The sequence below is a fragment of the Daphnia magna genome, linkage group LG3 (genome assembly GCF_020631705.1).
Source record: "Daphnia magna isolate NIES linkage group LG3, ASM2063170v1.1, whole genome shotgun sequence".
Classification (NCBI taxonomy): domain Eukaryota; kingdom Metazoa; phylum Arthropoda; class Branchiopoda; order Diplostraca; family Daphniidae; genus Daphnia; species Daphnia magna.
This window is the reverse complement of record NC_059184.1, coordinates 3,922,248-3,949,624: the sequence shown is the minus strand read 5'-3', so window position 1 is coordinate 3,949,624 and position 27,377 is coordinate 3,922,248. Positions and strand designations below refer to the sequence as shown.

The window sequence follows — 27,377 nt, the reverse complement described above, 5'->3', positions numbered from 1 at the left end:
TTTTCAAGTCTGCTACCTATACCAGTGCTACCTACTAAATCACGGCTAACTAACAAACAATGTCTCTTTATGTGTGTGTGTTTCTTGTACGCATCTATTATGTGGCCCGGCTGTTTGGCCAGTCAAGACAGAGACACCTACGTAATCCAAAAGGAAAACACCCAACGCTTGTCTTCCCATTTTTTTTTTAAACTCTCGACGCACTTGCCCCCAACGAGATAGAGAGGAGAGAGATATGGCTCATTCATCACCAGTCCAGTAGACGTCTAGAGCTGCGATATGCTGGCCCAGTCCGCAAGCAGTGTCATAAAGTCCAGGACCTTTTTTTTTTCGTGGACATACGGGCGGCTATAAAAAGCTTCAATAAATTTTCTTTTGTCCGTTGCTGTACGATTCTTAAGGGAGGGGGAATGAGATGGAAAATAGCAGTGAGTTGCTCGCTTCTAATGGGCCAATCCAATTTCAATTTTCTTTTTTTGCTTCCATTTTTTGAAAAAAAAAAAAAATGTTTTTAAATACCCCCACATAAAGAAATCCCGATTCTTAGTGTACCCCCATATATTTCTGTACGAACCCCACTTATGTCCCTATGTTATTGGCCATATCCATCGAGCCCTAAAAAAAGGAGAAGTTTATGGTGACTCTGCTCACAATAAATTGGCCCATTCAAAAGCTTCAGGTAAGTTCAACGTATAGGCAAATTCCAAAGCCCCACGAAACGAAATAAAAGATAAAAAAAACGTTGCGGAACAAATTCAAACGCAATTATTGCTCCACGGCTAAGTAAAACGACATATTCAGAGCGAAAGTTGTGATGAAAAAGCCCCCCCTTTAACTAAAAAAAAAAGGAAGGGATTTCAAAGATAAAGCAAACAAACCAAATTGCATGGCGTGCAAAAAGGGGATCGAGCTGGAAAGAAAATTGCAAGACCCTGCCCAATGAAATGGTGTAAACAGCCGATACTTGTTCAAGTGGTTAGACAGCGAGGGAGGCAAAATGGGAACTTTCTAAAATAGCCGAAGGTCCCAAATAACGAAAGAAAACGACCCCGAAATTGAAAAGGGCTTTCAAAAAATCAAACAACATGAAAAAAAAAAAAAACTCATTTTCTCCCAATTTGTCGACATTCTGATGTGACGGAACCGATGCGAACGTCAACAGCTCACGGGGCAAAATTAGAATTTTCACAAAACACACAAAGGAAAGAAAACATAAAGGAGAAACGGTCGATTGACATTGACGTTCGGCTTGCGGGATTCGATGAGCGAAATTAGCTGCTGTTCGTGTTTTTTTTTTTTTGTTCACTCGGTGCAAGAATAGAAGAAACGCGACAAGTTCTTATTTTGAAAGTGATTTTTCTTTTTAAGGGGGGAGGTGCAGAAAGCTGGGCAACTTACCAATACTGGATGGAGATCGACGCCGTACAAGTCGAGCCATTTGACGCGATCCAGATAACGCATTTCGGCCACAGCTGGAACGAGTCCCCTGTTCACATCGCGTTCGTTCAAGTTATAGAAATTCAAGAAAAGAACAAACAAATCAATCGATCACCAAACAAAAAAACCGTTTCAAAAAAAAACAAAACAAAAACAAAACAAGACCAAAACGAATAGTTTCCTATGCACCAGATGCATCACAGTCTCATGGAATTCAAGGTCTTTTATTTATTACGATTGGTTTTGTTTTGCTTATGTCATTCAGGTTTTCCCATGATGTACACACGTAGGAAGAGCAACAACAGGAATAGAAGAATGCTCGAGTGTACCTCATCGTCTTGTGGAGTTCGTCTATTTTGGTTTCGAGATCAGGACTCTGGTGGGCCAGGAATCGGAACTCGCTGACGTAACCCGGTTTGTAACGTTGAGGATCGTAATCTCCCAGCTCGGCTACACAACACAAGGAAACGACAAACAACAAGAATAAATATATTATACACGTAGCATACGTATGATGGGTGAATTATGCATTCGACACGGTTCCAGCCGTGGAACACACGAAGAAAAAAAAAGTCGGTCGGACGGGCAAAAAGGAGCGCGCGCGCGCCAGTTCCAACAGCGGACGTCATGGCGTTTTTTCAAAACTGCGCCCGGGAAAAAAAGAGGCAAGATCAATGGATGCAACGCAATAGCTTTCGTCGCTCTTCAATATACGTAACCTCAAACTCTCCTCCTTCTTGTTTTTTCCCCTACGCCAAAGACGGTGTAGGAGAGTTTCTTTTCACACACACAAACTGGGGGGGAGGGGAGGGTTTTAACCAAAAGATTTTTTTTTTTTTTTTTTTACTGTTACAACCAGAAAAATGATCAGGATCCACAGGTGGGATGTACAGCCCTAACGGATACACCACATCTCCCTCTTCTTTTTTGGAAAAAAGAAAAGTTCATTCCGCCTGCTGACCCCTTATGACACGTGTTTCTTGTTCTTCCTCTTCTTCTTCTATTTCTTCTTCATAAATATATTATGTAGGAATGGGCTGGAGAAGAACAAGACCTACCCTAGCCCTGTGGTTTGTCTTCGGCACGGTATGGAGGCTGTCGTTCATAACCACGGGGGTTTGAAAACAAGAGGGATGAATTAGGAAATGTCTTTTGAGAAAAGAAAACTCCACCCTATTACAACGATTGGTCCTGTCGATCGGGGGTCATTCAAATTTTGTATACAAGCTGTTGGGGGGAAATCGGAAGAATTTGTTTTTGTTGGTTTGGAACGGATGAAACATTCCATCACACACCCTGCGGCTAGTGTGCGGCTAATGCGAGTTGGACGAGTTTCTAACGAGTGTTCCGCACAATGTGTAAATACGTGATGCGTGTTTTGACTCAAGTACGTGAATGTTGATTTGAATGGTTCGCATTCCGTCATTTCCCCCCTTTGATTATCGTTGGTAAAAATGAAAAGAATGGCAAACTTCAGAAATCAAAACGGAGGGGGGAATTGACTTACATTGAAGGGCCAGGGCGGCCAACTCGGCGGCCAACTCCGTCGTCACGGGCAGCCGTCCTTGCAGTATATCTTTCTTGACTTGCAGAAAGAATTGATACCTGAAAAAAACAAAACAAAAAGAAACAAAAGCAGAGCGAGATTAGAAAAAAAGAAACCCATGAAATCGAATCCGAGGTTATGAAAACGCTGTAAAACGAAAATAAACTAGAAACATGAAACATTTCACACACGAAATCGAGACGTCTACGTTTATTTCTCCCATCTTTTCCTTCCAACTTGAAATTCATTTGAAACTGGGAAAAATCCCCTCGTTAACCCCCCCACTTTTTTTTTTTTTTAAAGTTCTAGACCAACACGCAATGGGTTTCCAGGTCCAGTAACCTTCGTCCCCGCCTCTCGAAAAAAAACTTAAGAAATAAAGGCCAGTCGGAGAAACGAATTTCATTTGATTGTGATTTTCATTTCTCTGTTCAAATGAGTCGGGGGGGGGGGGACATGCGTACATAATGTTACAAGCAATTTACATACTTACGAAGAGTATCGGTATACACGGCGTAGCCTTTACGGAATATAACGACTCTCAGTCACGAAACTCTTTTTCTTTGTTAATTCGAACGCGAAAACATTTAGAACCCCCCCCAGTATACAATTATATTCCCCACTCCGCCCCTTACTCATCTTCACCTTTTTTTTTTTTTCTTTCTTTCTTTCGGTTTGTGGTTTTCAACCCTCCATAATGAAAATAAGAACATTTTGGAGGGGGGCTTTAAAAAGTATGGGTAGGGGATTTCGAAGGGATGTTATAAAAACCATCGGCACAGACCCGAATATTTAAGAAAAGGTCGAATCATTTTTTATACGACGGGATCAGGCTCGTAAAAAAAAAGGGGGGGGGGGATTCGAAAAAAAAAAAGATGATGGAAGAAAAAATGTATAAATGTGTGTGTATGCATTCCTGACGAAGATTTCAACGCATAAATCGATTGTGAATAGGAAATAAATTTTTAAAAAATGCTGCCGAGTTCTTTTGCTCCGGGCTCCCTTTCTTCGTTTGACTTTCGATCTCGATCCGAAACGAAATGCCATTTGCATGTTGTGCTCTGTTTCGTCTGATTTAAAAGAAAAAAAAACCAAAGAAAATGGAGAGAGAAAGGTTTACACTTTCTCTAGGACCCCATACGAGGAGCCAGCGTCTATTGTAATATTAACCTCGATTCGCACCAGGCTCCTTGATAAAGATGACTGGTAATGAAGAGGCGATAAAGAGGGAGGCGGTTGATCTATACACGAAAATGGCCCCCGTAACAAAAACAAAAGGAGAGAGAGAGAATGGATAGCCCTCAGACAAGAGAAGGAAGGCTGGAACAAACGAAGAAAGAAATTGCTGGAAGATGATGGGGCCCGAGCAATTCCCCGAGACACGCAACACGTAAAACTCCTCCATTTCCATCAGGCCGATATTCAACTCTCTGATTTTCTATTCCGATAACAAGACAAAAGCGAGCGCGCCAGCTGCCGTTCACAATTGTCGGGGGCCATCTTTGTTTCGTTTCTTTTCAGTTTCAACCGTTCGGCATCACGCAAAAGTCAGCAATGCAAAACATGGACAGTAAATAAATAGCGGATGAATATGAACGTGTTGCACAAGAAGGAAAAGCAAAAAACAAGTAAGAGACGAAAGAGATCTGGCAATGGGGACCGATGCAGCCTCCAGCGTGACCACCCGTGAATGGTTTCACGATAAAGAAGAAGAAGAAAAATAATAAGACGATAAGAAGCGCACCTGGTTTACATATCTGTGCTTATCTTTTCCTATTCCAAAAAAAAAAAAAACAAAAAAAAGTCAGTTTGAATCGTCTTATCTCTTGATTTAAGAACGAAAGCTCACACGAAGGAGAACACACCTTTTTCTTTGGCTGCTTCACTTTCTTTCTCAATGCTGTTGTTGTTTCAATTTTGATTTCGAATTTGTTTTTTTTTGTTTTTTTCTTTTTAGATTAAATCGGATCGATCGTTTCATTTTCATGTCATCGTTGTTTCTTTTTCGTGCGAGATTGTAATCGCGCGGACCAAGGCGTCTGGTCCTTCTCAAATCGACGCACAAATTACAAACACAAAAACAAACACAAGGAAATGAAAATAGAAACATCCACGCCCTTTTTAAAATATTATCACTAAGCAAATCAGGTGACGGCTAAATAGTAAGAGCCCATACGTCCTACGTTACAAGGCCATCGTATAAGCGCATTAAGTTTGTCTTTTAAAAGCAAACGAAAAGACACGGTAGTAGCGTAGTTTTGACACGCACCAGTACAGTCATTAAGGTCAAGAGTTGAATGGTTGTTTCTATGTTATACCAGCTGATTACAGCTGCCCATAGACACAACAACATGACTTCACACAAATTTGCCCTAAAGGTGGAGGGAAAAAAAAAAACTGAAAACGTACACACATAACGCGATATCATACGGGCAAAAGGCGAAACGTAGCCTTCAACCCAATCAAATCGAAATTCCACTTAAACTGTGTTAACCATTTAATAAATAAATTAACTGTTTTCATTTTTGAAATGTTTTTTTTCTTTCTAACAATTCCTTCCTTTGTTTTCACGCCGCCGAATAGAAATAAAAAAAGGGGGAAACAAAAAAAGCCAATTGATCACGTGAAAAGGGGGGCCTCCCCCACCACTCTTTTCCGACAGGCTCTTTAACTGGAATTGAAACAGCAAAAAGAAAAAAAGAGAGGGGGACAGGTAATTTCTTCTTTTCCTCTCTCACCGCATCCATCCGTTTCCAAGTTCCAATTTTTTGTTTTAAATGGGAGAATACAGAAAGGAAAACAACAACAACATTTTAAGGTGGAAAAAAAGAAAGAAAGATGAGGGGGCGGCGGATCTCATCCAGGCGTATAAAGAGATGAACGTTTATCAGAATTCATGAGACGAGAACAACAACAAAAAAAAAAACTCCCGCCCCATATTACACGATGAAAATAATTGTTAGGCAAAACGGTCCGAAACAAACGACCATCATCGCGCTGCGCTCTTTGAGCGTGGGAAGAAGCCAACAATAAAACAAATTTTTATATTTCTATCTTCTTTTTTTTCTTTTTGAACACATCTCTCTTTCCTTGTTTTGCTCCTTGTTTTCAAATTGATCTCGACCGCGCCTTTTTGTTCAGTTAATCAAAGTTGATTTCTCTTCTTTAATAAGAACTTTTGTTAGGTCGAATTTAAAGAGGGAAAAAAAAAAAAAGAAATGACGAAGAAGATTAGCATTTCCTACGGAAACAGACAAAAAAAGAATCGAGACAGGAAACGTCAAATGTTTTTCCTTGCCTTCCTTCATCCGGTCAACATTCCCCCCCGCGCCTCGTACCCCTGCGCTATAGACGGATGCTATAAATATATGACACAAAAGGTTCGAAACAACAACAAACAAAAATTGGTGGAAAGTAGGGGGGAGGGGGAGGGGGGTAGCCAAATACTTAAAAAATGGGGAGAGAGAGAGAGAAAGACGGTACCTGGTCAATTCCTCGACGAGTTTGCAAGGGTCGACGGCGTAGAATTTCACGGCGAAATACAAAGTCTGTGATCCAGTTCCTAAACAAAACAAAACAAAACAAAACCCCCCCAAAAATTCAGAATTAAATGCCAAAACAAATTAAACTTTAAAAAATTGATGAAAAAACAAACAAAAGAGGGTTGAAAAATCCAGAAAGGTTTCGTGACAAATGACCAGTCGCGTGGAAAAAAGAAAAATATATTATCGCTATTGCGTTTTCCCTTTAAGTTGATGTGGCAACGAGGAGGGAAAGTAGTTGGCACCGTGGCGCGACATTTCTCTTATTCATTCCCTTTCGAACCAATTTTTATTTTTTATTTCTGATTCCCTCTTTAGATTTTTCTTATTCGGCCATCACGACACGTTGAAAAGGAGCCAACAACAATCACAACAACCCGAATAAAGAAACACAAAAAAAAAAAAAGAGAGAGACGAAATGTCGAATGTTAAAATATTACCTTTCAGCTGTTGCAGAACTCTTTTGTTCGGGTCCAGCCATTGCTGCAACAAGAAAAAGAAAGAGAGAGATCAAATAAAAAAATAAAAATGCATGACGCGAATCATTGAGATCACACGGGAATTTCAACAAGTCACGATACAACTGAAATGGATATCATGTCCATATCAAATCCGAGCCGGAGATATATGTACACACAGCGACCGAGAGACCAAACAACACGATGCATTTCTTATCGTTTCTATTATGGATTTTTTGTTGTTGTTGTTTAATTTATTATTTTTGGCGTTGAAGGGTAACGTACCGGTTGGTGAGTGGCATCGACGTAGCGAAGCCCGAAATACGCCGTCTCTAGCAAAGTGGATCCCAGGTGTTGGTAGACGACGTTCAGCACATCCTGGCCCGTCGAATCAGCCTATTTAAAATCAAATCAAATCAAATGGAATGGATGAAATTCGTTTTTGTTTTCTTCACCCTGTTTACGGTGAATCAAAAGAAAATACATCTCTAATCATTCGATAGTCTATAATCATCATCAGGTATGATTAGCATAGGCATAACACTGACCCGACCACGCAAAGAAATGAACGCGTCTTCCCATTGTATTTCTCATTTCGGAGGGGAACAAATCTAACGGAATTCAACAACATTTCAGTCGATTTTCTCTCGTTCTTTTTGGCCGTTTATAAATCAAAAGAAATGCGCATCCCCCCTCTCTTAATCTTTGAATGTTGTTGCCGGACTTACAGGGAAATAAATCCTGCGGCAATTGAGTAAAAAAAAAAAACAACATGACGAACGAGAAGGATGTGATTAAAAATGCATCGTCTGAACGCGCGGCTCTTCTTGCTCGATGCCCCGGTGAGATCTATTGACAGATGGATTATGCACCACATGCACACGAAAAAAAATAAAAATAAAATGAAGAGGAGGAATGATTTCGTTGATGCTCGAACGTACCAGCAGCCGACAGACGGACAAGAAGGGAAAAAAAAAAAAATTATTCGATCCATCAACCAACACACACTAACACACACACACACACTAACGCAAGTCCCACATGCCACACAGCCTAACGGCAAAATGTTGTTTTCGAGCCGGAGAGGCTTTTCTCTCACATCAGACAGACACACAAGCACAAAATTGTATAATGTCGTCGGTTGATCGGTTCGGAAAAAAGAGAGGGAAAATGAGAACCAAAGGAACAATGATCAATGCCTTTTCCTCCATCTTTTTCTTGATTTATTTCTTTGTGTGTGTGTGTGTGTGTGTGTGTGTGTGTGTGTAAGCGGATGAAATGGAAGATTCAAAAAGCCTCGAGCGAGTTGAAAAGAGAGATGGAAGAGTTCCGGGTATATTCTTTCAACGGCTGTTGATGAGATATTGAATTCGAAAAAGAAAAAAAGGAATTGCGTGAGCAAACGCGGGACAAGCCACCACTCTAAAAAAAGACAAGAGATAAATCAAAAGGAATTCAAAATTCGAGAATGGCAGGTGTCCCACCCCTGCGATGTAACTTATCTGACACGCGTATTTTAGAAAAACCCTTAACGTACCAATGAAATCCAAAAATCAGGTGACAGTTAAAAAATTAGGAAATATAAAAACGAATATTAAATGAAATGGACGAGAGAAAAAAAAAATAAAAGCAGGACAACTTCGGTGTCAGAAAATCGTTCACTCACACACGTCATTCTCGCTGTCTGCCTCCCCCTGTGTGTTACATAAATGGAGCGTGCGATAGTAGTCGAATGAGCAATCGAAGTCAATCGACTTTGATTTATGTCACGCGCGCTAACGCGCAACAGCGGCCAAGTCGGGCGCTCTCTTCTTATATTAACACACACACACACAAAAGACAAACGAGAGAGAGCAAACAAAAAATGGAACAAAACCGCAGCGCTTAAATGGGGTGCGCGTAGTCAGAACCCCCCCCCCATTTCTTATATTTATGTACCTATATAATAATATCCAAGTATATATACACAACAATATCCTACATATTTATTCCCAGACGCTCGCGATTTAAAAACATAAAACAAAAAATTTGACATGAACCGACAAACAAAAGCCGCTGGCCATTCACCGGACAATCAAAAGAGTTGGGGGGGTAGTAGCATGGCGTGCGACAGTAACACTGATTCAATCAGCTAACGAAGCGTTATCCCCCCCCCCCCACCCAAAAAAATAAAGAAGAAGAAGAAGCAACTGTTGGATTACAAGACATTCTTCTACCTTTCCGCTGGGTGTATACCGTATTATTATTATTAGGCATTGTTGTTGTTGGTGTAGTGTAATTTTTAAAGTGACTTGAGTTATTTATTTGATTTTTTTTTTTTTCAAAATGTGTGTATGTGTGTGTGCAAAAGGAATGAAACAGTTGACGAGCAAACTACAGCAGATGGTATGTCTTTTCTTAATATCTTTGCAATCCGAGAGTAGTAGACGTTTCCCTCAAGCGAAAGAAAAACATACAAACAAACGGGAATAATCAGTGAGTTTCTCCCCCCCTTTTTTTTATTCCTGGACATTTTTTTTTGTTTGTTTTTCCAATCTGGTTTTGGCGGTATGTACAACGTCAGTCAGCGGGAAGTCAAATAGCAGCAGCTTGTAAGCGAGCAAGGTTATAATGTTTGGTAAAAAATATGTACATATGAAAAGAACGAGAAATGTATTCATATTTTTTTTTCTGGTTTGTTTGTTAACGACTACTAACGAAATGAAATTAAGCAAGCCGAAATTCCAATCGTATCAGGCAAGGATTCGTCCTATCTCTTTGAGCGGAAAGGAGCCATGCAACAACGTCGATGACAGAAATGCCGAACATGCCGCAAAAAAAACTGGACGAAAAGAAAAAGGAAAAAAAAAAAAAAAATACCGCACAAGATTCTTCTTAATCCTACCCCCTCCTACACCCTGACGTACTGTTATATATACTATTATACACCCATACGTACTAAGTACAGTACCTCTATAGTTGCGGCCGGAGTATGCGGTACGCCTGGGCACGTAGATCGACTACGGTATATTTGCATAGCAAATGGATATGCAAATAGACACGCCCTCTCACCATCCAACTATTGAATCATCATTAACATAACTGTGCGTTATGACGATGGTGTTGGTTCCCCCCCCTTTTTTTTTTTTTTTTTGTTTGGTCAAACAATTCGATTGCCGTTGCTGCTGTGGCAGAAACGGATTTCCCTCGTTGGCGGTTGCGGTTGGGGCGGATGAGAATGGATAGATTTTCATACAATTTTCTTTCATTCTTCACGCAGAGAAGAGCGTGAAACGAGAATTCCGAAAGAAAAAAGCGGGAAAAAAATTCAATTTTCTTGAAAAAAAAAAATCACGCCGAGAAGTCCAGCTACTCGAGGGGTGGGGTGAGCGTATCGAAAGTCATGTTTCATCTGTTTGAAAAAAAAAAAAAAAACTGGCCATCTAACGTGCATAATACATCACGTTCTTAAGGCCCGAGAAATGGAACAGGCAATAAGAGGAGAGGTGTGTAGACGTTACGGTCTGAGAGTATCGTGACTGTACTGCGCCCCGCACATCTTTCAGCTTCTTATTCAAATTGAATTGGCCTCTCATAATACGCACATGAGCCACAATATCAGCAGCTTATCCGCTATATGCTGCCGTGCCTATCATCACGCACGCTGGGTTTTTCGGGACAGCGCCCGGGCATTTTCTTTTTTTTTTTGAATGTCCTCGATCTTTTTGTACGGAAAAAAATTGATGGCCTTTATCCTTTTTTTTAAAGCATCAAATGCGCACATTTCTTTCTTCTTTTTTCAGATGCTAATTATTCAGAATCGCCATCATTTTTCAAACATCAGCGTCATCGTGCATGTCTAACTGTCCAGTTTTTTTCCAAGCGATCGATCCGCACTAAAAATTGATTGACCGCTCCCTTTCACACACACACACACAAAAAAAAAGAAAAACACGCGGAGGAAACCACCGCCAAAATAGCCGGAAGATAAGCAACAAGATATTGAATATAGTATTACATGATGTACTGACGCTATCGAACTGGCCGCAAGTCATCGTCGGCCAGGGCCCTTCATCATAATATATAAAAACCGTGGTATGTTTTCCTGGGAAAATGTAGAAACAGAATGGGTCAATACCAGCAGCGCCCAGTAAGGGCGTCATAGGCCTTTCGTATGACGTCAAATCTTTCAATCAAACGCAACAAGTTTGCGTTGCACAGCAGCACTGGATGGAGGGAGAATAAGGCCCAGCGAAACACGCAACAATTTCAAGTAGTCCCTTGCAGCATTAAACATTTTTTTTATTATTTTTTTTTAAGGTTTTAGTGGAGCCTTTGCCCCAGGCCGATTAGTTGATCATTTGGGCAATCTATAATAATAAAACAAAACAAAACCCAAAAACATTCAGATACGAAAAACTATTCAAATGGCCGTGAGGTGCAGCTGTTGTTTCACCTGATCACGCCCGGCTGTTGTTGCCGTTTAATTGGTAATCAAAGACTTTAAAAAAAAATGCCTTCCGTATGCAAAAGAGGGGGGATAAAAAAAAAAATGAGTTGGGAGTTCTGGAACAAAACTCCTAAATTCGATTGACACTGAAAATGATTGGATAGGAGTGTCCAGGCTTCTCTATCTTAATGGAAATTTACAAAAAAAAAAAAAAACAGATGATGAATATGGAAGAAAAGAAAAAAGAAGAGATTCGAACTGTGTGTGTGGTATAATGGTGGCATCGGGAGTCGGTAGCGTGAACGCTCCTAAAAAGACACATCCCCCCCACCCGATACAAATCGAAACTGATGGAAGGTGGGATAAAAGAAATATTTTTTTTTTTTTCGATTAAAACAAAAAAGAGAAAGTTTTGACTTTCGTTGATCGTTGTCGAGCGCTGTGTGTGGCGTGAAACAGGTTCGTTCGTGACTGATCTTTTCTCCGTCTCTTTTCACACCTACAAAAGCTATAAAATAGTTGAGCTTTCCATTTGTTTTTGTTTCGATTCTCTTTTTTTGTTGTTGTTGTTGTTGTCCATTCGAATGAGTTATCCTTAAAAGGCGTACGCCATGTCTAGTCATTTTCAAATGAATATTCTCATTTTTAACTCTTATAGATCTTACTCTGTTTCGTATGGGACATGGGAGCGCAAAGCGAAGAGAGTTGAACGAATGGAGCGGAACACCGATGGCTGACATGCCGAGTGAACAGCGGCAGCTGGCGGGGACATCTTCCCTCCAACATGGTAAATATTATATATAAAAAAAAAAAGACACGCACAGAACAGACCCGCAGAGAATGAAGGCAATGACCGGCACCGGAGCGCCAAACTTTAGACCTTTCCACCTAGCGCTTGAATTTCCTTTTTTTCCTTCACAATTCTGAATCAAAACATATTTCAAAGACGTAAACACAACAGACGGAAGAGGCCGCCAACTTGTCCGTTCGTCGAGGCATATTTATGTATTAAATACACCTTAGTATATATATAGTACGATTGTTACAAAACCCGGTGCGCGCGCATTCTTTTTTTAAAAAACTATTTCAGTTATTTAATGCATTCTGGCAAAGATGGAACAGATGGCGTGTTCCGAGCTGGCTACCAAGGAAAGAAATAAAAAAAAAAACATACGACCGGACAACGATAACAACGTATCGTTCATCGTACGCCTTAGCCACCAACGTTCAGCCGTGAAACATGTCCAATAAACTTGAATTGAAGTAAACATATAGGAAGAGAAGCGTGAAATAATAATAAACGGCCCATCAGTTTTCTACTACTTTATATCGCTTCGAATTCAATTAGCGGTTACAGTGGCTGGATTTAAAAAAAACAAAACTATCGTTTTAAATGCGCGACGGTCATCTGGTCATCCCTTTTTTAATTTAAAAAAATAAAAAATAAAATAAAACGTAGCGACATTGGATTGCACCTTTCATCAGTCTCGGTACGTTGGTCTTCTTCTATTCATCATCGTGATAGAGCGTCATGGTTTATATATATATATATATACAGAGAGAGTTTTCCCGACCGTGAACTTGATAAAAGAAGAAGAAGAAAATAAAATGGCTGGCGCTATCGGGGAGGACAACGGCCTCTCATCTGTTGGACTTTCTTCATCTCGCGCTACAACATCCAACGGCAATTCTTTTATCTTGGCTTGAAAAAAAAAAAAAAATTATTATTTATCGCATCTTCATTCCCCCCCTCCAACTATCCCCTTTAGCAACTGTCTCGTTATTCTAAAGAGAAAGAAAAAAAAGGCGCGTTTTATTTTTTTTTTTCAAACCGGGATCAGATTTTCGTTCACAACAGCACACACAATAGTTTATGATACATCCATCTCGTCAGTGACGAAGAGATGCAACATGGCCCCCAGTGTGCCCCCCCATCACCATCGAACATAGTACTGTTAGCCGACATGTTTTTTTTTCTGTTTAGCATTTGATATGAAAGGAGAAACGATAGGATCCGGACGCTCAACGACCTCTCACGTGACTCGTTGATAAATGATGGCAACTTGCAAATGGGGGGTAGAGAAAATGTTTTTTATAACGAAAAATACGGAAGAAGAAGAAGACCAAACAAATAAGAAATAAAAGGAAAGAAATCGAAAAGAAGATTAAAGACGAGAAGCCAAAACAAATAGACGAGGACTTATTAGATAACGAATACAAATAATAAAGAGAAAAATCGAATAAATTAATAAAAATCAAACTAAATCAAAACAAAGAGGTCGCAAACGGTTTCGACATATTTGGAATGGAGAAAAGAAGGAGAGAAGAATTTCACGTTTTTCTTCTATTTTGTCAATCGCGCGCGTCGGTTGACGTTGGGCGACGATATTCGAAGCAAACGCCGGGGACACGCATAACAATATATTTAAAAAAAACAACCAAACAAAACGGGTTTAGTTTGACTAAAAAAAGCCTTTCATTTATTCGATCTATTATCAACGTAAACCCGAACGAGGAAAAACTATTTTGTCAGGCACCTGTGCTCCCGATCCGTCAGTTAGCGCGGCCGAAATGGGAGCTTTCCACTCGTTGACTTGCGCGGTCACGTCCTACCCCCTAACGACACATCGTCTTTAATGCGCGTTCATAACAGCACATCCAATAGAAAAATACGTCGTATAATACGATCGTGCGGTCATGAGGGACCGAACGCGGCCCGTCGTCTACCGAGCGAATCGCACCAATAGTTTTCATCGTCGTTCAACTGACATTTTTCTCCACGTTGTCAAAGAGACACAAAAGAAACTTGCGATCGCCATATATTGCAGCTTGAGGTTAATCGCTGCTGCCGCGTGAGAGAAATCCATTTTATACGTGGAACATGTTCCAGTTCAACTGGGCCCGTTTCGCATGACTCGGTTTCCTCATTCTCCCCCGAAATGTTTTTTTTTTTTCTGTTTCTCGAACACACCAAACTGACGAATGCTTTTTCAACGGTACATCGACATTGCCCTACTAGAGAGACGCGTGTCAGGGTAAGGCAAAAGTTCGTGCAAATTGCTGCGAGAGGGCTCCCCCCCCCCAAAAAAAAAAAAGAGAAATAAAATAAAGAGCGACGAACTCATCGTTTGCTGGAAAAGAAAATCTCACAAGAGTGCGTCCGCCCTTGCCACATAATGTCATAATTAGATGACTTGGCCTTAACGTTGTGCTTTTTCCTGTTTCTGGTTGCTGACTCTCTCAACCCCCCCTGCTGATTGTGCCGGGAAAAGTTGGGTGGATTAGCCATCCAACTAGCCATAAAACATCGTCAAGTGTCTTTATTCTTTCCCACAACATTAACGACCTCGCTGGCGCTGTTGATTGACGTGGAGAAGCGCGCCAGTGCGCGCCCCCCCCCACACACACACACAAATAAAAATAATACAGAACGAGCCAGCTGTTGGATTGACGCAATTTCCAGCCGCTCTCCCAACCCACCTGAAAATCTCTTCATTTTCATTTCTTTACGTTTATCCTTGCCGTTTAGTTTTCTCTTTTTTTTTTTTTTTTTATTGGCGCGCTCTTAACGACGGCTATGTTACGTAAAACAAAATAAGGAAGCAGATGACTGTCATCATCCGTAATAATTGGCGTCCATCAAGGAACCGAAAAACCAGATGAACGGGAACAACGAGAAAGACTATGAACATGGCCCGACTAATCAACAAGCGCTTAACTGGTCAGACGAGCTTTTGTTTTGTTTTTTTTTTTTTTGCTTTGGCAGTTCATTTTATTTAATTTTTTTTTTTTATTCTATCAAGCCGAAACAGTTACGACCTTTTTCTCTTTTGAGGGGTGGGGGGGCACACGTTGGACACATTGTGTATACAACTGCACTTTGCTTGGACCGGAATTTGTTTGCTGTTTGATTCCAAATTTCAAAAATGAAATCTCGTTTTCGAGCCCCTGCGCAAAACAATTCGAGAGAGTGGAGTAAAAAAAAAAAAAAGGGGGACAAATAACGTTGAAAGAAAAACAGGTCGACAATTGGAAGTCAAAAATGTTTGAAAAAAACAGAAATGAAAAGAGAAATAAGAGAAAAACCAGATTCAAGTTGACATCATTCAACAAGAGCAACAAGAGCAAATAGTACCGTAGTAGAACGAGAATGGCCATTTGAGGCGCTATCCTTTTAAAGGATGATGTTGTTATTCACCGTCGCTAACGTGCACTGGCTTGCGAGCGGTGCTAACAGGCGATTGCTCTCTTGACCCGCTTCTTTCAGTTCTATATCGATCAAGTTTGTTTTCTTTTTTTTTGTTTCTCTTCAAAATGTTTTTGGACGTTCATTTTCTCTCTAGCGAATTGCGTGCGAGCTCCGCTTGAACACATCGGGTCACTGTTCCCCACGAAAGAAAGAGTTACAACCATTACAACTGCGATGTTATCTGATTGTTCGCGCGATCGCATCTCTCCGCGACCGATACTTCAAAATAAAATAGAATGGGCAAGAGAGCTCAGTGATACGAGTCAATAGCCAAGCCAACAATAACAACAGCAACAACAAAAAATATATCTTTATATTTTTATTGTTATTACGGATCCCAGGAGCCCGTGCTGCTGCATTTAGCCGCAAACCGCCGCAACACGGTTGGATTCGTTACACCGCCAAACAACGGACTTTTTGGGCTTCCATTTTTATTTTTCAAGATATTTTTTCAACTGATCATCAACGGCGACACTTTTGGTTTTTTTTTTCTTCCATCCGCAACCGACTGGAAAAAAACCAAAAATCCCTCCCCAAAAAAAACTGACAAGAGAAACTGAAAAACACAAATAAACAAACAGGACGAAACCTAACGTCATTTCAAGACCAAGGGCGAAGAGAAAGAGAGAGAGAGGAAAACTCGAATAACGGAGATAGAGGCGTGTGCTTCTTCATCCAGCAACTGACACACCAGATGCCATCAGTCTTTCTTCCAGATCCGTGAACGAAAGTGCCGCTATGACTTAAAGGCATAATCCCATCTTTCTATCTTTTTCATTTCATTTCTTATTCATTTTTTGTTTTTTTGCCTGTTGTACTTTTCCATTAAAAATCAACTCTGATACGTTAGGGCGGCCCATCCGGTTGGAAATGGAGGAGCCTATGACAAGTCAGCTGATCCGGCAAGTTGATGGACGTTTTCAACCTTTTACACACATGCCATCAGTTTGTTTTGTTTGTGTTTCTTTTTCCGTGTGTGGAATTGTTTTGCTTGTTTGTTTTGTCTCGTTGGTCGACGTAATAGATGGTCGTTGTCGTATCCGCCCGTCTGTTTACGTATTCGTCAAAGGTATTTCCAGTTTCTACCGTCCTCCCCGAACAAGACTGAAGAAAGGAGGGACAAACGAACACGTCGGGGTAGGTAGATAGGCTTTGCCGAAAGGTAAAGGTGACCAAAGTTTCCTCCTCTCTTCTTCTTCTTCAAAAAAAAGAAAAGACATTCCATCATGGCCAAAATAGTTTTTTTTTTTAAATAAGAAGAATAATTTTCGAGGCGATGGGAATGACATCGACATCCATCCGGATGGGAGTAGTGAGAGGGGGGGAGGTAAATCATATGAATCAAAACAAAAAAAAAGAAAATGAGAAAGACCATTCTCTTTTTGAGTGTCTCACGCTTGTCAGAAAGTCATTGCCATCCCCACCCATTCAGATGTGTGTGCAATTGAAAAGAAAAAAAGGGGAGAGGCAGATCGAGTGGCTTCGTAAATCACATGCCCATCGCACACGCAATGATCGAACTCGAAAGTGTTCAATGAAGAAACAAAAGAAGAAATTGCCATTCACTTTTTTTTTGCAGATGATTGGCGTGCGCTTCGTACAAAGCGTAAAAACACAATTGAATGAATACGCCCCACATCAAGATCAAGGCTTTGATGTTGTCCTTAAATAATCAAGGCCCCCAAAAATTTGAAATCATTCGGGAATTCGAGAAACGGTATAGTTCCGCGAATCATCAACCGGATGAAATCAATAAGACATTCTTAAATTCTTTTGTTGTGTGTGTGCTGGACAATGCGCTAATGATGAGTTATTGAGCTTGGTTTGTTATGTTTTTCTTTTTGTTCTCGAAAAATATCCATTTCACACAGAACCATCACCGCATGTAACATACGAGGGGCAAATTGGAGCGGGAAATGCGACGCCTTCTGCCAGGGTTTTTGGATCGCACACACACACAATTCATTAAAAACACGGAAGAAAATGAATGTGTGTTGGTTAAGAATAACCAAACATTCGTACCGAATGCCTCACGCTACTGCCCGATGGGTAATATCGCTTTGTCATTTTCATTTTTCTCTACTTGTCAGTAAGAGAAATATGAAAAAAATGAAAATGAAAATTCTGTCTGCCATTACGGTTTGTACGAGACGCGAGTTACACCAAGGGTATAAAGGTTTTCAGTTTCGTATGATGCGCGCACCTCGGGCTCTTGGATTCCCAGCGATCAGCACCTCCTCTTTGATGTAACCCAACCATCCTCACACACACAATTTTTTTTTTCTTTGTTTGTATCTAACCTTTCTTTGTGTGTGTTAACTGGACGTCGGCGTGAGATAGCGGGCGCAGCTAGAGGTGGGGAAATGATAACGAGGGACGCACATAGGATCTTGTCTGTACAGGTAACAGAGTCCTACACTTTTATACACACACACACACACACACAAAAGATGATAGAAGAGCTGTTGTTTTTCTTCTTCCTGATCCGACACACGTTATTTGATCGTAACCTGAAGGCCCGGATCTTGTCTGCCTCACCTATAGTCTCTCTAATGCAACATTTCAAATGTATTTTTTTTTTCGCTTCTTCTGCCATGGATATTGAACCTTTTCCTACTGCATTTCATTTGATTTTTTTATAGCATCGTCATATCCAGGAAGTCATATTTGAGAAGACACACAAATACAAATGGATAGAAGGGGCAACGTCATGGCGGCAAGTGCCACAAAAATTTAAAAAAAAAAGTAAGAATTGCGAAAACAATACCGACGTAGATGAAGCGCGGCAAAGACCTTGAGGGATGTACGCACATGAGGAGTTAGCGTACATGTTGATATTCCCGTTTTACGCCACCGGGATTACCAATTTGAGAAGTACAAGGGGAAGAAATAAAAAAAAACAAAAAACAAATGAACGATACTGACGGTCTCTGTTTGCAAAAATAATTTAATGCTAAATAGTTTCCCGTCCGAAATGGAGAGGCCAATTGTTATTATTATTGTGCCTCACCATTTTCGAAACGAGAAAAGCTTTTTCTTTTTTCATTTTTAACTTTCTGGCCTTGCTTTTTTCTTCTTCCTCTTCTGTTGTTAAGGACGAGGCACGAAATGCAACACGAAGAGCAACACCTAAGTGACAAAGACAATCTTCATCAGCCTATCGATATCCTTTCCTCACCCAACCCCTTATTAAATAAACTGTCCACGAAATTCGTGTGCCGACAGTTTCCACGTAGTTTTTATTCTCCTTTTCGTCTCGACTGCATTTTTTGTTTTGTTTTTTTCTATTTAAAAAAAAATTTTACCGGCACGTTTTCCTCATGAAAGTTCAGCCCTTCCTCCCCCTCCTTCCTTGGAAAAAGAACCCTAACCTTACGTGACTGTTAAAGGCGCATCTACAACAACAACCCCTCTCGTTGTGCTGTGCATTTTCGTTTCGGAGCATTTCGGTACATAGAGCCGAATAATATAAGACAACCTTCTTTTTTTTTTTCTCTTTTCCTCGTGTCATGTTGGCATGGCCGCAGGACGTTCCCAAGACCTTTGCTTTTCACCTCTGGCCACACAGCACACATCCATTTAAACGTTACCCGTGTGTGTGTGTGTGTGTGCTCTCTTTCCTTCCTTGCATGACGTATATACGCGTACGTATTGCAGCACATTATAAAAAATATATATAAAAAAAATAAAACAGTTCTATCCTTTTTTTCTTTCTTTTTACTTCGACCAATCTTTTTTTTTTTTTTTATTATTATGATTATTTCACAATTTGGACCGTTCTAAGCTCCGCCTCTTGTTCCAAGCCCAACTAAATGTTGAGACTTGTTTCTAGTTACTTTTTTTTTTTTTGGCAAAGGGAAAAAAATAAATAAAATAAAATAAAATGAAAAGAAGGAAAAGAAAGAAAAAAAAATATTTGATTTTTTGTTTCAACTTGGCTCAATTTGAAGAGGTAATTTTTTGTTTCTTTACTGCCGGTCGTTTGGGGGCAATGAGGTCATTTATATCAGCTTAACCACTCACAAGACTCTTCTTCCTCCTACACACGACCTGTGATTTAATGATCCACTTTTATTCCTTTTTCTCTCTCTTTCCCTCTCGTAATTCTTTTTTTATTCTTGTCTTTCTCTCTTTTCTTCTTCATATAAAAAATAACAAAAAAATGAAAAATAACAACAAAAAAATAAAAGTTTATAATTCCGTGCTAAATCAAGGCGGTTTTAAACGCGTTCTGCTTCGCATTAGTTCATTTCAAAAAAAAAAAAAATTTTTCACCCATTTGTGTGTGTGTGTGTGTTTATGTGAGAACGTTAAACACACACGTAGATATATAGGTGATATAATAGTAGTTGGCTGTCGTCGCCGTTGATTTCGTTTCACTCCCGCCAGCGTTTCCCAATCTCACAAAGCACACACACAAACACAAAAGTTGTAAATTCAAAAAAAAAAAAAAAAAGTCCGAAAGTTAATTGTGGGTAGCGCATTCGTTTAGCTAAATTCCTTTCTTTTTTTTTCCCCCACCTTGATCCGCTTGATAAAAACACGCACTAGACACCAACCAACCCCCTAATCATCGCCTTTTTTTTCTCTCCTTCACTCGGACTGGAATTCACTTCACTCGGAAAGATTTCACCATTCAATTTTCTTGAAAAAAAAAAAAAAAATGAATGGATTGACGGGAGAATAAGAAAGAAAAAAAAATAATAGTGAAGGATTGCGTGTAAAAATCCGCTCGTGATAGAATATCCATTAGTGACACACACAGAAAAAAGCAGACCGGTGTGTTATTTGTTTGATGATGGCTTGTCTTCGCCTTCACCCATCATCGACTCTTTTGTTTTTTTTTCGTCCTATACTTAAAAAAATGTTGTCCATGCAAATGCTGTTCATAGAAAAAAGAAAACAGGACTTTTTGAAAATGGACCATACATTGTTTGTTTGTTTTTTTTTTGCTTCCCAAGACCGTCTGATGTTCGTCTAACAAAACAGTTGGAGTTCACAAAGTTCATCTGATTATGGGGACAACTACCTGAAAAAGGAAAAGACGAACGCGATCATCATCGTCTCTATAAAAAAAAAAAGAAAAACACGAGACGACGAAGGCAAGGAAATTTCCTTTTAACCTCTGCACGTTACGCAATGCACAAATTCGACTAAAAGGTTCTTCGTTTTTGTATGAAACAAAATAAAAAAAAGGGACGGTGGTTAAGGTCAGATGATGGGAGGCGGGGTTAGAGGTGACACTCCATAAATAATCGATTTTATATTACAATACATAAGTCTCCTTCCAAGAATTGTTCCAAAAGAACTCGTACAAAAAAAGAGAACAGAACAACAACAACCTGATGGATTTATCGAGCAAGACCATGACCACAACAACAACAAAGCTTCTCTCTTGTGCGTATGTGTTGAGTACATTAGATGCCATGGTGCCCTCGAATGACCAACAGACTGGCGGACCACTTTCACTGCGCTTAGTTATAACAATGAACAGCTTTCGGCGGACGGTACTGGCCTCAAAAAAAAAAAAATGAATACGATGCAAAGCGATAGGATAATAAGTTCTCCCTTTCATCTTGGAGAGAAGAGAAAATAGGAGAGTCTCAACGAACTAACGAGGCCTCATCTCATAGTTGACTCCATAAATAGGCAGAAGAACCCCTGGGCTTTGTAATTGGGCAAAGCACATCACAGAGAGGACGGACGGACCAAAAAAAATAAAAATAAATAAATAAAAATTGAGAAAAATCATTTTTCTCCCCCTTTTTGAAAGTCAAAGTGAAGAAGAAGAAGAAAAAAAAAAGAGCCTCGAAGAGGAACAAAAGGAGCGCTATCATCATTTGAATTTATCGCAAATATGAATCACGCGGATGGGCTTCGTCCGTATGTTCCATATGGATCACAACGATAGATAAGCGCAAGAAAACAAACTGTTCGTGTGTTTTAAAAAAACCAAACAAAAAGAAAACCCCAAGTCGGCTCTGCATTCGCTTTGTGAAGACGTCGTTGTTCCGATCGATTTCTCCCGATAACACGCAGTGGGGAACGTCAGCACCCTTTCCTTCACTCAAAACATCTTTTGAAAAAAGAAAAAAAAAAAATGGACGAACAATAGAGGGCAGAAGAGAAAAGAACGTTTGGTCCACTGTATCGTGACCGTGCCATAAGAGCGGCACCGTAGCGAATTTTGAATGCTTTAAACGCATACGAAGACAACAAAAAAAAAAAAAAGAACGCGATTCGTGCGGTGAAATGGAAGAGCGGAGGGGCGCAACACCGAATAATAAACAAATGAAAAAATGAAATAAAATAAAATGAATTGGAGTGGGGAGACTTACCAAGACTTCGTGGACAAGTTGCTGCTCGTCGAGCAAGACGATCTTGCAGTGAAGACTGGACACTTTGTCACCGAAACAATTGATCCTCATATTCAGGCCCAGGAGATTTTCCATGGAAAATTCCTCTTAATATATTTTTTTTTAAATATATATATCAGCGCACGCTCTAGAAAATCCCAAGAAAGAAGAAAAAAAAATTAGACAAAGAATGTTAAAAGATACAAAAAATGGGAGCGTGAAGAATCACGAAGAATGCGCTAGTACAAAAACATAAAAGTACGGAAGAATGTCGTCGTCGGCGATGAAAGAGTAATATGTATCAAAGAGTTAAAAAAAAAAAGCATTTCCCGAGAAATGAAATAAGGGGGGGAATCTACGTCGCTTTTCGTCATCCCGGTTCCACGCTGATGATTCGACACTCACAGACACACGCACAAAAACGAGCGCATCAGCGTCAGTTAGCACCGACTCTATTATGGCACACAACCCGTTCGTCTGCTGACTTTCTTTTCATTTGCAAAGTGCACCAGACGGACAGATAATGGACACGGAAAGAGACGAATGGAATGAAACAAAATAAAGAAAGAAAAAAATGGTGTCTGATGCTGGTCGCTGACGTACCTTTGAAACACTTAGTGATTTTGACAATAAGACGCTGGAACAAAACCAAAGTAAACAACAAACAAAAAAAATCCAAAATCCAAATCAGGTTCAGCAAGGCATTGCATCAATGGCCCGATCGGTCGGGAAAAAAAAACGATGGGAAAGAGCGGTTTGTAGGAAGAATCCTTTTGAGTGTCGAAGATAGGGGTATTTGAATTTATATTTTAAAAAAAAAAGAAAAAAAAAAATGAGGCACTCGATGCAAGAAAAAAAAAATACGCGCGCGGAGGTTTGATTCGTTTTGGGGTTCGATGGAGGGGGGAGTCGACAGAGCGTGGCGCACACAATTTCACAGACGTCCGTAGCGCAGGCAAGCACCTGAGCAACTGAAGGAGGGCACTGGTTGGGTTGCAGACCACAAGGAAGAATATAAAAGAAAATAAAAAAATAAAAAATGGAGAAGGCTGGAGCACCTAAGTTGCCCTCCCCCTTCACCAGACGCCAGCAGGTTTCATAGAAAGAAGTTCCGTCAGCGGAAAGCCCTCAAGGTGTGGGTACTATTAGGGTTGCCGTCAGTATTTATTTATTTTTATTTTCTTCCGTCGTCTCTTTAGAGCTCTTTTAAAAAGTACTTGGGCCAAATGAAACTGAAATATATCGAAAGTCAAGGTTGTTGTGTGTAAAATCCCATTTCAGTCTATGAGACGGACAAATGAACCGCGAACTTCCAACGAAGCCAAAAAAAAAAGAAAGAAAAAAGGGCGAAGGAGGAAAAAAATAAAATTAAAATAAATGGAGATAGAGACAATACACAATTCATTGTTGGCAACTCAGTTCCGTCCAGGTGTTAAATCATGGAGACAAGAAGAGCGGCGAGCGTGACGTTGAAGCAACAACTTAAGTTACCGAGACAAACCGATACAACTAATAACGTGATTTCCTGATCCGGAATAAACGTTTCAGCTGTCGCCACCGGTTTTGGCAGCCATCACTTGGACGATGGTACATGTCTTTTTTTTATTTATTTTAGGGTTGATATGAAAATTATTCGAGAAAAAATCAGGGCGTTGATCTTCCCCCCCTTTAAAGACGGAGAAAAATGTCGGCGGTTTAGAACGGACGCAGGTCACAAGCGAGTGAGTAAAAAGGGGATTTTTTTTTGTTCACATAAAGGAATGATGCCATTTCTCAGAGCAGCATTTCTTTTTTCTGCTTTGAAGGCGGGCGGGAGACATTCACGCAAGACGCGCTCGAGATCGGGAGATTAATAACGACATCCTTTTTGCCTGGCTTTACCATGGCCTCGTCTCTCAAACGGATAGATGAAAGTATGAAAACGCAATCCAAATAAAGAGGACGTCTAGTGAAAAGATGTATCGCTGACGAATCGGCACGACCTCGTGCTGTGACAACGGAATTAATCAGAAAGAAACCTATGCTAGATTCTTCAGCAGGAGAACGAGAGGGACGAAAATAATTGTGACCGTCATAATAGGCTCGTTAAACGGTACTCTATGAAAACCATTTAACATACCCACACGATCGCTTCGCCCTCGGAAAAAAATTCATCAGTGCCATCTACTGATGATATACGACAAGCAAGAGGAAATTTCGTTTTATACGGACAGGTAATAGTTGGGCCCCCCATTCACGATTTTGATCACTTCCATATGTATAGAAGGCTATAAAAACCCCAGACTTTCCATTCGTACATGATTATCTTTGATCGCACAGTCTGTTCTCTTCTTCTTTTAATGACGAGCCGACTTTTCATCGAAAATCGTAAAAAAAAAAAAAGAACTTGCTATGAATCTACCATTCGATTTTTGACTGTACGGCGCAGTTCTCACCTGGGTTTACAATGATCGTAGACGTAATCTCTTCTCCCCGCGTCGCCGCATCAGCTCCAGAGATTACGACGTTCTTCCATTTAGGGAAACCTAATAATCATTTATTAGCCTTGACTCACCCTTTTAATTGTAGAAAATTGATAGCTATACCTAGCCTAGCGCGATCAAGTGAAAGTTTTCTTTTTTTCTCGATCTTTTTAACCTATCAGTAACTAACTGGGCTTGGTTTTCTGAAAGTATGTGCAACATCTTGGAGCAAAAAGAAATTATTCTTTAATGAAAGTGAAAGCAAAATCATCCAAAGAAACCGGAGAACCTTACTGAAATGAAATGGGGCATTTAAGTTTTTATTTGAAAATCAACATGAAAGTCTAGAATACTTGGGGCTATTTTCAGTATTTTCTCAGCTTCATTAAACGGGATTGTCTCTGAATATTAAGTTTCCTGAGCCGTCTCCAATACTGAATGCTGTTTGGGTCCATTTCTTCCAATGGAGGAGGTTTAGCTTGAAAAAAAAATTAGATTTATGAGCAAACATGTAAATTATAAACATTGTGGCACATTCAGCTTACTTAGTCTTAGTGACCACAGCCAGTCTGGATATTCACTGTCTGGCTTCAACTGAGCATCTTGACCCTGCTTTAAGATATTGCTACCACAGACATAATTGACAAGTTTTTCTGTGTCTGTTTCAACGGGTAACACTATTTTTTCTGCAACGGGACCCAGTTTCCCAAGTTTGCCGGCCTTTTTAGAACCCAATCCAGCCACTGTAAGAGACAGTTTTAAATTAATGTTCATCATGATGATATTGGTTATGTAAAATTATCTAATACCTCCAACTGGTTTGGCAAAATCAGCTTTTTGAATATTCCACATGCATGGTGCTAAATTACGATGGAATAGTTTTTTACATGGAACCCTTAACCACGTTATTGCCGCCATGATGTCGGCGGGTGAACACTGAACAAGAGAACATCTGTTTGAAAAACGTCCACCGTTAGATGGCGTTTCAAAGCTAACAGAATACTAGCAGACGCTTTTTTTTTTAAGTTAGTTGTCGAAAAAAACGAATTTCCACGTTGTTTTCCAATTTACTTCCATGGCTGGAAAAGGACTAATTTTGAAGTCCTTGTTGCGCACCCGCTCACAAAACTTCCAAAGAATATGTAAAAAAAATTTACGGTTGCCTTAATTCTAGCTTTAATAGAGAATCGTGTTTTTCCATGTTGCTCTAGGTCTCCGTACATTTCTCGCCGATGCCTACAAATGTGAGGCTGAATGGAAGGGTAGACTAAACAATCCATTGCTTGAAAAATTGAAAAATGGTAAGCCTTCCTAAAATTTTCTTTTAAGTTATGTTAATTCTTTTTATTTAAATTTTTGTTAGAAAATTTTTATGGAGAATTGCTGAAAAAATTCCAGAATGATGGCAAAGCCAGTGCTATTGATGTTGATTTGGTTTGTAAAAACATATAAATTTCATTATTAGTCATGTTTTAGACAATCTCTTTTATTCAGTTCTCCACTTTTGTCTTGAATGAACTTCATCTTGAAGATTTAGAAATCATAACCAAAAAATTCAGAAGGTGTCCCAACACTGTTCATGCCCTGCCATCCACCAGCCATTCAGTTATCAGAACATATTTGGAATTCAAGAATACAGACACCTTGATGAGGATGGTTGATGATCGTCTTAATTATGGACTATTTCTAGATTACTACCTGAGCAATTTGCTGATGGATTCATTCCTCAAGGAAGATAATTTCCGTGGTATTTGACTCATCTTTCTTTGTTCTTTGTATTTTTATTTTATTTTTTTATTAATAATTTTTTATACATATACTATTATTTAAGATGCTGCCAAAGTCGCGATTCAGCTGATGCTTCAGGAAGAATTTGACCATCCAATTACAAGCAATCTGGCATTGTATTCCTGTTATGGCTACCTAAACAAACCACAGCCAGAGCCTTGGGATCCGCAACCTAAACCAAAACCAGTGGAACCTGTTGAAGAAGTTAAAGTTCGAGTGGACTACATCCGCGAACCCTTCTTTGATGATCATTTTGATCTCACGCAGCCTAACCATCTTATCGGCAAAACCTTAGTTGGATTCGGAAAGCACTTGTTACGACAATCCCCAGATTCTGTTGCTTATACGTCTCTTTTGTTGGGATGGACACTCTTTGAGAAACATGACAAGGTCATCGAGACACTCGATACTATTCTCGGATTGTCCTCCAAGCCTTATTTACTTAAAGAAGGATTGGACCGGTGTAAGAAGACAGTTCACGATTGGTCAAACCCACCAGAGGGATTTCTGGATAAATACAATGCCCGCATCCATCAGCTAGAAGCTGGCGGTTTCATCGTTCACGACAATGTTAGTGACATATTGAGGCAGCGGATCAAAGATGCTGTTAGCAAACAGGAGAACGATGATATCCAGCATCAAAAAGAACGTTATAGATTGTGGGAGCAGCAAAGAGAAGAAGAAATCCAAAGACAAGCCCAAGCTATTGAACGCCGAAAACGACTGGCTATTCTGGAAGCTAAGAAAAAGGATTTAAAAGAGAAAGAAGAACAGCTTTATTTCTTCGATAATCTCGACGAATGGGAGTTGAGACACGAGGAAAAAATGTTGCAGAAAGAAATGCTTCTAAAGGAAGAAGAGAGTCGAGGCAGAAAAGTCAGTGCCAAATCGCAGCGTCAAGCAGAAGAAGATGCATACTACCCACCAGAAATAATAGCAGTTAGAAAGCAGAAGTAGGAAACAAGTTCACATGTCTTAATCTCTCCTAAAGTTGGTATTCAAAATAATAGTCCCTGACTGTAATAACAACTCAGTCTGATAAATAAAGATCCATATCTTTGATTTGTAAAAGCCAATCTGCTATTTCATTTATCCTCTGTCTGTTACCGC

General features: G+C 39.9%; 3 protein-coding genes across 9 annotated transcripts in view; 1 reads left to right on the top strand and 2 right to left on the bottom strand.

Moving 5' to 3' along the window:
* The window catches only part of LOC116919522 (band 4.1-like protein 4), a 38,137-nt gene extending 13,393 nt beyond the window's left edge, over window positions 1-24,744 (bottom strand). For 2 of the 6 annotated variants that reach the window (XM_045171604.1, XM_045171607.1), the window contains exons 1-8: window positions 22,621-22,989; window positions 22,000-22,165; window positions 7,269-7,379; window positions 6,966-7,008; window positions 6,467-6,545; window positions 2,945-3,042; window positions 1,767-1,887; window positions 1,399-1,486 (exon numbers count right to left, since the gene is read on the bottom strand). In XM_045171604.1, the coding sequence (XP_045027539.1) occupies window positions 1,399-1,486; window positions 1,767-1,887; window positions 2,945-3,042; window positions 6,467-6,545; window positions 6,966-7,008; window positions 7,269-7,379; window positions 22,000-22,113 (654 nt within the window). In that variant the 5' untranslated portion in view covers window positions 22,114-22,165; window positions 22,621-22,989. Of the gene's footprint in view, window positions 1-1,398; window positions 1,487-1,766; window positions 1,888-2,944; window positions 3,043-6,466; window positions 6,546-6,965; window positions 7,009-7,268; window positions 7,380-21,999; window positions 22,168-22,620; window positions 22,990-24,452; window positions 24,543-24,602 lie in introns of those variants that run through there. The other 4 variants (XM_045171608.1, XM_045171609.1, XM_045171606.1 and 1 more) reach the window with 3 other exon arrangements.
* Window positions 24,703-25,449, bottom strand: LOC116919526 (39S ribosomal protein L54, mitochondrial). 2 transcript variants are annotated; one of them, XM_032925543.2, is made up of 4 exons: window positions 25,289-25,449; window positions 25,025-25,222; window positions 24,833-24,957; window positions 24,703-24,772 (listed from the first exon to the last, which is right to left on the bottom strand). In XM_032925543.2, exons 1-3 carry the CDS (start codon window positions 25,395-25,397, stop codon window positions 24,845-24,847), a joined length of 420 nt encoding a protein of 139 aa, XP_032781434.2. In that variant the 5' UTR covers window positions 25,398-25,449; the 3' UTR covers window positions 24,703-24,772; window positions 24,833-24,844. The 2 variants fall into 2 exon arrangements, with proteins under 2 accessions (XP_032781434.2, XP_032781433.2); XM_032925542.2 differs by lacking the exon at window positions 24,703-24,772 and having other exon boundaries at window positions 24,784-24,957.
* A 13-nt stretch (window positions 25,450-25,462) lies between these two features.
* Window positions 25,463-27,343, top strand: LOC116919524 (28S ribosomal protein S27, mitochondrial). The gene is made up of 5 exons (XM_032925540.2): window positions 25,463-25,621; window positions 25,691-25,780; window positions 25,843-25,913; window positions 25,974-26,226; window positions 26,311-27,343. Exons 1-5 carry the CDS (start codon window positions 25,555-25,557, stop codon window positions 27,222-27,224), a joined length of 1,395 nt encoding a protein of 464 aa, XP_032781431.2. The 5' UTR covers window positions 25,463-25,554; the 3' UTR covers window positions 27,225-27,343.
* Window positions 27,344-27,377: the final 34 nt, after the last annotated feature.

Excerpts from the sequence above, each read along its gene's own strand:
- LOC116919526 (XM_032925543.2), bottom strand. The coding sequence starts at position 25,397 with ATGGCGGCAATAACGTGGTTAAGGGTTCCATGTAAAAAACTATTCCAT. Across the intron at positions 25,223-25,288 it reads TTTTGCCAAACCAGTTGGAG|TGGCTGGATTGGGTTCTAAA; the intron begins GTATTAGATAAT and ends TGTCTCTTACAG. Across the intron at positions 24,958-25,024 it reads GCTGTGGTCACTAAGACTAA|CTAAACCTCCTCCATTGGAA; the intron begins GTAAGCTGAATG and ends TTTTTTTTCAAG.
- LOC116919524 (XM_032925540.2), top strand. The coding sequence starts at position 25,555 with ATGGCTGGAAAAGGACTAATTTTGAAGTCCTTGTTGCGCACCCGCTCA. Across the intron at positions 25,781-25,842 it reads GCTTGAAAAATTGAAAAATG|AAAATTTTTATGGAGAATTG; the intron begins GTAAGCCTTCCT and ends AATTTTTGTTAG. Across the intron at positions 25,914-25,973 it reads GTGCTATTGATGTTGATTTG|TTCTCCACTTTTGTCTTGAA; the intron begins GTTTGTAAAAAC and ends TCTTTTATTCAG.